The sequence below is a fragment of the Scaptodrosophila lebanonensis genome, unplaced genomic scaffold, assembly GCF_003285725.1.
Source record: "Scaptodrosophila lebanonensis strain 11010-0011.00,11010-0021.00 unplaced genomic scaffold, SlebRS2 tig00000001-arrow-pilon, whole genome shotgun sequence".
In the NCBI taxonomy this organism is placed as follows: domain Eukaryota; kingdom Metazoa; phylum Arthropoda; class Insecta; order Diptera; family Drosophilidae; genus Scaptodrosophila; species Scaptodrosophila lebanonensis.
In genome coordinates, this window is record NW_022060529.1 from 4,465,614 (window position 1) to 4,477,692 (window position 12,079).

The 12,079-nt window shown below is 37.1% G+C and overlaps 1 protein-coding gene across 1 annotated transcript; it reads right to left on the reverse strand.

The window, feature by feature from the left end:
* Positions 1–9,824: 9,824 nt before the first annotated feature.
* On the reverse strand, positions 9,825–10,970 carry LOC115634019. Its single transcript, XM_030531545.1, has one exon. The coding sequence runs from the start codon at positions 10,884–10,886 to the stop codon at positions 9,966–9,968; it is 921 nt and encodes a 306-aa protein (XP_030387405.1). The 5' UTR covers positions 10,887–10,970; the 3' UTR covers positions 9,825–9,965.
* Positions 10,971–12,079: the final 1,109 nt, after the last annotated feature.

Genomic DNA, 12,079 nt, shown 5'->3' on the forward strand with positions numbered 1-12,079 from the left:
TTGCGTCTTTATTGAAGCTCGTAAATCAATTAACTCAGCAGACAGTTGAAGTTCAAATAGTGCATTATTTATATGCTTCATTAAAAGTTTTCAGTAGCCATTCAAAAATGTTTGTATTCTCCTGTGCTTTCAAATACCAATTGCCTTACAAAAAAAGAATAGAGTACAAGAAAGAATAAAAGAGTCGAGTGAGAACTCAGTTCTTGTATACTCTTAAGCTGTAACTAAAATGCAGCTAGCTTAAGGTATAAGTATTAGAGAGGATCAATCATCTATCAATCACCATCTAAGAAAATCTTCTAACTTCCTATTGAAGTTATATTGGAACCCTTGCATGTTGCAACAGTTTTTCTACAGAAATGAAAGCACAAATACTTCGTAGAACTGGACGAGCTAAAATGTTGGTCGATAATATTTAATTTGCTCAGTAAAAGGAATTTCAAAAATTATTATTGATGCGTATGCATTTTTAAATATAAATTCGAAGTTCTTTTGGTCTGTTAGCATTTTTGTGAAGTGCAGGGCGAGCAGCATGGTAAACAATTCATCAATTTGCAGAATTGAAATACTTTTTCATTAATACTTTTATTTTAATTTATTTTTTGTGTGCAACGTTCACGATGAACAAGAAATATAACTCTGCTATTTGTTTAATTTGCAGTTGTGCGGTCTGAATGAAAAAACGTTACTCCATGATAACGTGGAAATTAATAGTTCCTTGCGCTTCCTTATAACGGAATGGTAGGACCAAGATGGCAGCAATACAAAACAATACATGGTCGTGGCAACTGGTGTGGTTGCTTGTTGCGAGCAGGCCTAATTAGTTCCTTACGCATAATTGTGCAGCAATGAGCAGTTTTAATATTTAACTGGAATGCTAAATGAATTTATTGTTCGCAGCCGTGGGGAGCATCAAAATTAACAAACGGCTATAAAAGCTGCGCAAAATGAAAATGTTTGCCATTAATGTGGAAATATCCGCGACGCGGACAAATTGCGATTATTACATTGCCAGCATCGAAAATGTTTGCATAATCAACCTTTTCTTCATATACTCATACCGTTTGATGGTGGAAAATTTTGAAAATCAATTGCTAGCCAGCCATTTATTTAGTTAATTAGAAGTCGCGTCCCGTCAAACACTTAAACTTTCGGCATAAATCTCCATTTGCCTCGGCCAAAAGCTATGCCAACTACCATTGGGTCGTATCAAGTGTGAACGCAGACTGAACAGTTGGATTACAACAAAAAGCGGCAGTAAGACATCGGAATCAGACTGACGACAGGGGTCTTCAGCATGAGATTATCAGCACCATCACCATCAGAATCAGTAGCATCATTAACGCCGGCGCCGACTAAATTCCCTGGAAATCTAAGTTGAAAGTTGAAAGCAAATTAGCAACAGCGCGAAAATTGCAAAGCATGAAAATTAGAATTAAAAGCTGAAAAGTTGCCAAGTAGTCAGAGAACTTTGCCTTGCAACAAATTAGCCAAGGACGGAATGGAATTATTGTTGCTGTCTGTCTCTCTGCCTCTCTGTCTGTCTGTGTGTCCATTTAATGAAAAGGCTATGGTGTAAGGCAACTTTGGAATTTTTAATTTATTTTCAACATTTATTGAGCGCAAGAGCATAATTGCAGAGTGCATTTGCTCCACTTTAAAAGACAACGATGCAATTTTCAGAAAAGAACCAAAATGGTTCTCCATTACATCATCACAGAGAATTCTTTACCTTCACTTTCAATTCTTTTTTTGTTTCTTCCAATGTTGACGGTCTTGAATTATGGAATAAGGTCTAATGGAGAATCGTGGATTTTTTTCCTGTTATGTATTTACAATTTTTATATAAAAATGTAACAAATGTGTTAAATGAATGTGTACGTGCTTGTAATGACGATCTGTTGAAAATCAGTGAATGAGCGAGAATAAATGGTCTGGAAGTCAATCCGGAAAAATCTAAATGCCTGGTAATTTATAAAAAGAAAATTAACTTACTTAATCTAGAGAAATTACAACTGAAAGACAAACATATTGAATACGTAAGGCAGGCAAAAAATTTAGGGATAATCATTAATGAGACACTATCATGGCAAAATCATGTTAATAATGCTGTAGGAAGAACGTATAGTGCACTTAGGTTTCTCTCTTTGACGCAGAATTTCCTCCCAGCCAAACTCAAGCTCCTTATTGCTAAGACATACTTGATACCCTCACTATTTTATGGAGTAGAATTATTCGGAAACTGTGACGCCGTAAGCCAGAACAAACTAAAAGTAGCCTTTAACAGCATTGCACGTTATGTCTTTGATATTAAAAGAAGAGAATCCATAACGGAATACGCAAAACTAATTTTTAACTTGACTCTTAACTCCTGGATTAAACTTAGGACCCTAATTTTTATACACAGAACCATTACTCGAAAAGAGCCGAATTATTTGTATGACAAAATTTCATTTACCTCATCAAGAAGAACAAATAATATAGTCTGCATAAGATATAGATTATCTTGTTCCGAAAAACACTTTTTTATATTTGCTGTTCGTCTGTGGAACGAGTTACCGCATGGCTTAAAAACAATCAGCAATGAAACGCATTTTAGAAATAGAATTCATGCGCACTATCAAGAAAATACCTAAATGAAATAAAGTAAGAGCACAATATTAATACATTTACACTCAGTAGGCAACATTTTTGTTCTGATTATAAAATAATAATAATATTAAAAATATTAAAAATAAGAACCAAATACACTTTAAATTTATGTATAATTAAAATGTATCTAATATAAATAGGTTAAGTACGCTAATGAAATCACTTGAATTTTAATAATATCTAAGGAAATTTAATTAATGTGACTAGTGCATTAATTTATAAGAATCATTCTTGTAGCACTAGGAATAAATAAATAAATAAATAAATAAATAAATTGAAATTAGAATTTATTATTTTTTTTGTATATTCAATACTAAAGAAAGTTGCAAGAAAATGTTCTCATTTAAATAGGTAGATGTCTGTTTCATTACGATGTAACAGCACTTCTTAAATATTGCCAATGACCCTGAGCAATAATACATGCAATCCTTTGCGTGAGTCTACAACATTTTTTTGGAAGTCCTTAAATCCCATCGTCACGATCATGCGCGCAAACACACTTAGCTCTACTCTACCTACCAGCAGCTGCTGATTCATCCAAATAATCGGTAATATGGCAGAAATATTTTATTTTATTTTACTTATTAGCATAGCTGAGAATCTGCACCACTAGTGTTGGGATTTTATGCTTAATGCGATGAACTAGAAAATTTGAAATCTTTAGATTCCAATTATGCTATTAACAACAATTATATACTAAACTGTTCTTCTTCGAGGAAACCAAAATTGAACTACAATTATCAGCTGGTTCGTGTTAAATTTCCCTCACACTCAATGTCACTTCATTAAAAGCAAACCACCAATTTTCTTTTGGCTGGTATTTCCGCCACTTGAACATTGAAACTTCATTTTCAAGCGTAACCTTTTGAAGTAAATCAGACTCAGTGCGTATATGGATGAGGATGTGGCTGAGTTTTTTATGCACTTTATATTTATTACAATATTTTATGAGCGCTGCGAACGAAAATCTTTTCGAGGAGCAGCGCGAAATTAATTAAAAACGCCCACATTTCGGCGATAAATCAGCGACGGCCGCGGCTCGGACGACCGAGGGCAAGATTAAACGACAGCAGCAGGCGGCGGTGCATGGCAGCCGTCTGGCTGGTAAGGCAGCAGCCAAACGCACACACACACACACACACGCACACTCTCTTACTCAAAACCACACATACATACATACATACACCACTCCACACCACACTACAGCACACATGTTTCAAGTGCTCTGGGTCGTGGCATAAGTCGCTGTTTGTTTGTACTCCGGTGTGTTTGTTCAAGAGCCACTAATAATCCATTGTTGTTGCTTTTGTCTTTGTCGCTGTTGTTGCAGCTGCTGTTTCTGCGCAGCTTTCCTCTGCCCATGCCCTCCATGCCTCTGTCCACCCACACAGCTCAACACATGCCAATCGAAGGCATGGCCATTGAAAGCCCCCAAAAGAAATTGCATGCTTAACAAGCAGCTTTAACTCAACCAATGGCAACGGCAACGGCAACACCAATAACAATAACAACAACAACAACAACGACAATGCCAACAGCAAAACCACCAACAACACCAATTACGAGAGCAGAAGCAACGCAACAGCACTGCAACGAACTTTAAAAACACAAAAGTTTTGAGCTTTTACGCTCTGGTTTGCGTTTCAGCGCCCGTGCCCGTGCCCGAGCCCGAGCCGGAGTAGGAGCCCGGGCCCAAGTCCTACTCCGCACTACAAGCGTTTGCTTCCAATGAGTGCATAAAATTTGAGATTTATTTATGTTTCGGTTCGGTTCGGTTCGATTGTTTGTTGGCTTCCTGCCTGTCGCTTGTCGTTTTTTGTTGCTCCTTGCCCCTTGCGCCCTACTGGTTGCATATGAAATGTGTTTTAAATTAAAAATTTACTTGCAAATTTCGATTTTTAACGAAATTTATGCAGATTTTTTTTAATGCTGACAGCCTCGTCGTCGTACCACGCCCCGTCGGTGCTCTCTGCCATTATGGCGCCAAGTGGCAATTTGGCGGGTGGCATCAGTGGTTTGTACGAATATTTACAGTGCGTGTCATAAATATTTTTTACGTACTTGTACAGTCCAAATCGCTTATAACAATCAAGGGACTACAGAAATGCGGTCGTTTTAACAGTTAGTCGTTATCAATATTCCGTTCTTTTTCTCTTAAATAAATTCAATTCAATGTTTAACAATAAGTTACATTTATTATTAAATAACAATAATAAAGAAAAACATAAAAACAGGAATTTAGTTAAAATACACATGCATACATATATATTTCCCTTTTCCTTAAATAAAAAATCACAATAAATTTATTTCAAATATTATTTTATAATGATAATAACGTTAAGTTTGATTTATTTATAAAATATCCATACTAAGGAAAAACTTCAAAATTACCTAAAATATACGTACTATTTTTGATTGACAAGACTTCGATTGCATAAATGAGTGAACTATTCGTGTGCATATATATGCACATATACGCTTCTTATTGTAGATATCAGCTTTTTACAAGACATGGTGTTATAAGCTGTTTTTCATCTTGATCAGATTATAAGAATTTAAATTGTTATTTCCCGAAAAAGAAAATTGTCTCTTTGTGAAGCACTTGCATATGAATCTTTTATTTATTAATTGCTATTAAGTTTAAATAAAAATAAAAGCTAAGTCACTGTAGGTTATTTCGACTGTACATACAAGTATGTACACACATATGTTGAGTTATTGATTTGTGAGCCAACACGACAAGGTTTTTTTGAGGCATTAAATTTCCAGTTTCCAGCAATTTAAATGCACTTTAGAAGCAAAAAATAAGTATTACAGTATTCTGATATCTCTCTGGATTTTAACTGGAACTAAAGATTTGTGCAAGGCCGGGCTATCAGGCGTAGTGGGTATGTGGTTTTTTGAGTCTTTTAAATTATATTTTATAAATCCAAATATCCTGGCTGCTTTTCAAAAATTCATATTGAATTCAGCGAATCAACTGAATTGTAAAGTGTTAGTCAATAAATTGTATCGGTCATGGAATTAAACTCAACGTGTCCCTTCAGATTAATGAAGCTTGAAATGCATTGCAAACGATCTAGTCAGCATGCGAGGATAAAAGGATATGAGGACAATCAAATGAGTTAATCATACATACCAAGGTTTCCTTTGTAATTTAATTATATTGCAAGTTTTTATATTTACTAAAAATGCACATTTTACATAACAAACTTAAAACAATATCCTATGTATATGGATTATACGGGTATGGTTATTGTCTGGTTATTATCTCTATCATTATCTCTAAATGGCAAAAATAAAACTAATAATACCCAGGTCGAAGCAAATAGTATCCTGTTTAGATGCGAAATATAGATCCATGTATCTAAAGTACCAGAATCGACAGTTCAACCTCTGTGTTCTCATATTTCCATGTCAATACACACTCTTCCATTTCTACCAAACTATGTATCTCAACAGACGCACATTCGCAGCTTGGCTTAACATCCAATAAAATGCGATCGATATGAATTTAAATGTTGTGTTAAACGACATCTTTAGCTTTATGCCATCCAAAAAATATGAAACATCTCCATTTGGCCAAGCCCAGGAGCCAAGGAGCCTGGTGGGTCTGATGCTGGAGCTGGAGTTGGTGCTGGTGCTTGTGTGGTGGTCGTGATATGCAATGGCGATAAATTTCCAAGTGTAAATGATACGCGTGGCGTGGCAAGCGTGGCACGATGAACTAATAAAGGACGGCCAAACGCCGACGCTTTATTAGCCAGACTATGTTGTTGTTGTCGTCATTGTTGTTGCTGTTGTTGGCTGACTGCCTGTCTGTCTGTCCGCCTGGCTGGCTGACTGACATTAAGGCCGTAAGCGCGCGCCGCAAATGCGTTGCCATAAATTTAAAGCTTTAGAGCAAAGAAGCCAATGGAGGTGGCTATGGAGATGGCTATGAAGATGCCGGTATTTGTTGTTAGTCACGACGTTACAAAAACAACAACAACAAGAACAGCAGTAATAATGTCTATGAAGACGTTGACTACAAAAACGTCGACTTCTAATGAAGATCAACGAGAGAGCGCCGCCGCCATTGTGATTGTGATTGCAAGTTTTACCTGCGTATGTGGGTGGGAAAAATTGTATGCTGTGTGCGAAAGTATTTCATAAATTTCATTCAATTTTGCTAAATGCAAGAAATATGAGTGCCCGTGCCGGATGTCCGCTCATTACGCCAGACTTGTAATTAATCTCCAAAAGTTTTGACCGACCGTTTTTCTACGGGTTAGCATCAGCGGTGGATCCCATTGTGTTAACCTTTTGTGCTGTGTTTGCACCTGTTACGCATATTTGTGTGTAAATATTTGCAAATGAGTTTGAAATTAAGCTGGGTTTTTTCTTTCCATTTTTGCGTTTTTCCGGTTTGATTTTGTTGCTGCCTTCCACTCGCCACACTTTCCTTGGCCTTGCTGGCCAAGCAATGTTAATCAGCAAACATTTGCCATCCAGCTGACATCTTATACATTAAGGCGAAAACCCGTTCGTTACAAGACAAAGTGGGGATACGAAAGGGGAGGAAATAAAGCAAAAAAAAAATATAAAATACAAAAATACAAAAATACAGCAATTGTCAACCGGACTGTTAGACACCCTGTATTATTAAAAGTGGCCGTTTATTAATTTTTTCATGTCAAGCCAACCTCTACTATCTTCAAATGGGATCTCGCCAGTCTTCAAAAGCCTTTCAGTAACAGAAGCAGTTACTACGTAATTTGTTTATTATCTTCAAACTATTGAATTTACAGCTTCTTGTGATAGAGTCATTCATGTGACAAACTAGTAGGTAAACGCATAAATCGAAAATTTAGTCTCAATTTCCAATACGCTTCCTAGAGTACGTTTGTTCACACAATCAATAGTCCCGTTTAATCATTAGGTGTAGGGTACAAAAAAAGGATAGCAGACCAGGCGTCTGTCACAGATTGGCATGACTAAAGAAAAAGAAAAGTGTACATAAATTTATATAATTTTTCCAACATGCTTGGCATGTCGGGCTTTGTCATCCGTTTCTTTCCAAGCTTTTCTCCTCTCCGCTTCCGCTGCCTCCTCACTTTTTCCTTAAGCGGCATGGTGACACTTGACTGACGTAGTCGTTGGTTGGCGCCATCTAGCGTTGCGCGTGCATAAGTTGTGTTTCATTATAATGAGATTATCCCTTTTGCTTATACAAGTGTGTGTTCGTGTTTGTGGGCTACTGGCGCCTTCCCCACGCCTTCCACGCGTACTCTGCTGCTCAGAACTGCAACAGCTGCTTCTGTTTGTTTTCTTATTTAAATTATATCTCCTTTGACGTCCTTACTTTATTTCACTTCGTCGCTCCTTTTTTGTTTCCTTTTATTTGAGGCATTAGATTTATGGGATTTATGCTCGGGTTTGTTTAAGTTGTGCAAATAGCTTCCATTCGTAATCTCTTCAACCCAGCACCACAAATTGAAAGCGTTCATTTAAATGAATTTTCAATAAATGTAAACATTATTGCGTTTTCAAGTATAGATTAAATACATACTTGTGATGGATAGTCTACAATTCGAAATTAACGTAAATGATGAGCTCGAATTTAGCTCACAGATCTAATTTGAAGAATTATGTTCATTTTTGAAAGCAATTTAAGCATTTCAAAAATAACAACAGCATTTAAAACGACAATTGTCTTTTGATTTTTTGTTGTTAACCAATCAACGTAGTTTTCTAAAATATTTAAAGTTGATGCCAATACTCTTTTCGCGTTAAGCTATACATTTTTAAAATACTTTAAAATTATACGAAAATTACTTCAAATATTTAATGCATTTGTATATTATATACATTATTTGTCATTGGCATTTTATTACTCATCTTATTTCTAAAACTTTTCCAATTACATTATTAAAACTTAAATTTAAGCACAACTAGTATTATTTTTCAGTGAAAATACTTGTAATAATAAACAATTACAAGTAATATTATGTTCGTAAAGATTTTTTCAGCCGTATAATTGGATTAATTGGATTTTTTTGAGCCGTATAATAGGATTAATATCCGGTGGAAATATGAACATTCTGCAAAGGTTAGTTTCTCAGCTCTCTTTAGTCCTGTCCACGTTAGTTTGGACATGTATCCCCCCGCTCTTGAACACTTCTACCAATGATCTTACTATAAAGCTTTTAAATGTAGCTAGTTTTATCCAGACGCCCACTATATAGTAAGCTATCGTACTTCCACAAGTGTAAGATGATCTTTAAATTCAATGCAATTGTACTCGACTTCTTAAAGGAAATACATAGTTAAATATTTGTTGCAAAATATGCTTAGTTAGTAAGTACATTGATGCCAAATAGCCCAACTAGCCTAATTAGTATTTTTGATTGTAAATAGATTAAAATCGAGAGTGCAATTGTTAATTGGGTTTTGGGTAACTTATAGCTTTACAATTTTTTTTCGTTCAATTATTTCCTGTAAATATATGTTACTAAATAGGAATTGACTGCAACCTGCGAAAAATCGGTAATAGTGTAGTGCCATCGAATTTCAACCATCTCCCATTTTATTTTGATTTTCAATTTTCTACCAATTGCTAACAAAATTGATTGTAATTGGAATTTGTTGCGTGTTATTTTTGACATCACGGCTCGTCGGCACATCTCTCGGCTAACCCCCAGAACGCATTAACAATTATTTACAATTTTTGAATTATGCAAAAATGTGTTAAGTTGAAATCAGATTCGTTTTTATCTTCCAGTTGAGTTGATTGGGTCACGCAGAGCGTGGTGAGTCGCCGGCCGAGCCCATGTTTGAAATCCAATTAGGGCCAATCGACAAATGTTATGTGTCAACAATAACAACAATAACCAACATACCAACAACAACAACAACGGCTAACAAGATCAAAGCATGTAATATCTCTCTCATTACAACATAATTTTATACGCATATGTGTATGCCTTATTACCAATAGATTTATGTTGTTGTTGTTGTTGTGGCGAACGCCAATGACGGCCAATGAACGGCAATGAGAAATCAATTGGGGAAAAAAGGTGTGCGCACAATTCAAGACAATAAATTTTAGAGGCCCGCATATATTTATGCTTGTACATATACTTATGCTTGTACATATCTTGGGATACAACAGAAATGTGAAATGCTGGGGATGTTTGCACAGGACAGAAAACAAAAGGACTGGAAATTTTTATTCGACAGCACAAGCGGCTTACATTGAGTTTCGGGCATAGATGGCGGGCCGAAAAATATGGAAACACATGATTTTGAATGCAATTAACTGGATGGGGCAACTATAACGACTTTGGCTGGGGATCGTAGTTGAGAACATCGAAGGTGAGTATCTTGTAGAACGACACTGCCCAACCGGAATCGTCCACGCGCGGCAGAATGCGTCCTGTCTGTGGCAGAGCAGCCGTTGACGAATTTTTTTCAGACACGGGCGTTGACGACCCTCTGTCACCTGCTGCTGTCGAGGGCCCGAACGAGTTAGCATGGGACGCTCCATGGTTCTTCAAGTCTGCGGTGTAGTCACGCCGGAAGCGTATGAAAATCTCGGCAAAGACAATGCGATGCGGCACTTGGAACACATCGGTGGGTGTCTTCAGTTCGTTATCCATCCGTCTGATGATGTCGTTCATTTCAGCCATCTCGGTGGGCGAATCGAAGTCCTTGATGTTGCGCAGGCCCACGAACAACATGTCGATGAATGCGTACTTGCGTCCGAAATTTTGACGCGTGGCCACTTTCATGGGAATGGCACGACGCAGATGCTCCTTCTCGAAGCGCACCAGTTGGAGACGCGTGTCATTCCGTGAAAGCAGCATGTCCCGCGTGATCTGCTGGAAGCCAACCGGCGTGGTGTACTCACTTATCTTCTCCGCACTCTGATTCCTTATGATGTCCGTCATGACGATGGCCGCCTGCTTGGAGCCCTCAATGAAGTCAGACTCGATGAAGTCGTAGTCCCAGAACAACTTCAATTTCCACAGATTTAGCTTCGTAACGAAATACTTCCACGGATTGTGCAGATACACCAACTTCGGTATTATCTTCCGTCCCCGATCGTTCACCGTGTGTATGAGGCGCGGGGACGTCGACAATGCGACCAACGGCGAACCCTGCCTCAGACATGATGGCGGCGACTGCGTGCTCCTCAGACAATGGGCTACCAGCTGCGTACCCCCATTGGTACGTAGAAATTTAGCCATCATTTTTACAAACAGTGTGGGTATTCTTGCATTTTAGGCAGTGTTTTTTTTTTTTTTTTGTTGAACTTACGAAAAATTTGTTTTGTGCAATGGATCTGAAAATGTTTGAAATGTGTTCGAAGGCTTTTCCAAAGAGAAGAACAAATACGTTTTCCAGCCAGCCAGCCAGCCAGCCAGTCAGTCTATTTAAATATTTGTTACTCCTCTCCTTAAACTTTGACTCTTCAGCCCACACACCATTCGGCACGCTCTTTACACAATACTTGTATGTTTTTGGTGGAGATCATAAAACATTATTTTCAAGATACATAAATTATATTCGACTTAGGCCCCAGTTTGAGGTTGTGCCGACTCATGTCTGCGTGCCGGCATGCCGGCGTGTGAATGCGAGTGTATTGTGGGCTTCTGTGCCCATCTCTGTGTGGAGAGACGCGTGGGCTGGGAGGGACAACAAGTGCCAACTCCGGCGGCAATCGTTGGATCGTTTCGGTGATCTGAAGGGGTCGCTCAAAGAAAACGACATAAAAGCAATGAATATGAGGAATTTCAATGCAATTGTTGCGCTTGCGCTTCAAGATGTGTATTTAAATGGCGGGACGAATTTAATTATGTGAGATATTTTTTAATGCATAATTAAATTGAACGTAACCAATAAATAATAGCACAGCCAACGAGAAATGTGTGTTCATACTTATAAGCCATAATCATTCAGATTTTATTGACTACATTAATCCCATCTGACTCAATCATTATTATTAACAAATACTCAGAAATTAGCTGAAACTATAATGCTATTTATTGCGGAATCAAGTGACTCAAATAAAACTAAATCAATCTGATATTTTAAATTTCTCAATATGTTAATTAATTAATTAAAATTAAAATCAAGTTAAACTTAATTTCAATTTGGAATTATATTGAATGAAAATTTCCGCTGAAAGTGCGCTGGTATTTGATTTTATGCCGTCCTTTTTTGCAGATCATTAACGATAAGCCAAGTATGTTAATAAAATATTTGTTTTATTTAAGGATGTAATAAAATTTCTACAACACTTAGCATGAGCTATAGGAATTGAAGATTAAACAAATATACCCTTGTACAATATTCATGCTTAATAAATATCTTTTAAATGTCTATTCGTATTTGGTCCAATGTCGGTGCTTTCTCAATTCAAATTTTTCATTGCTGGTGTATT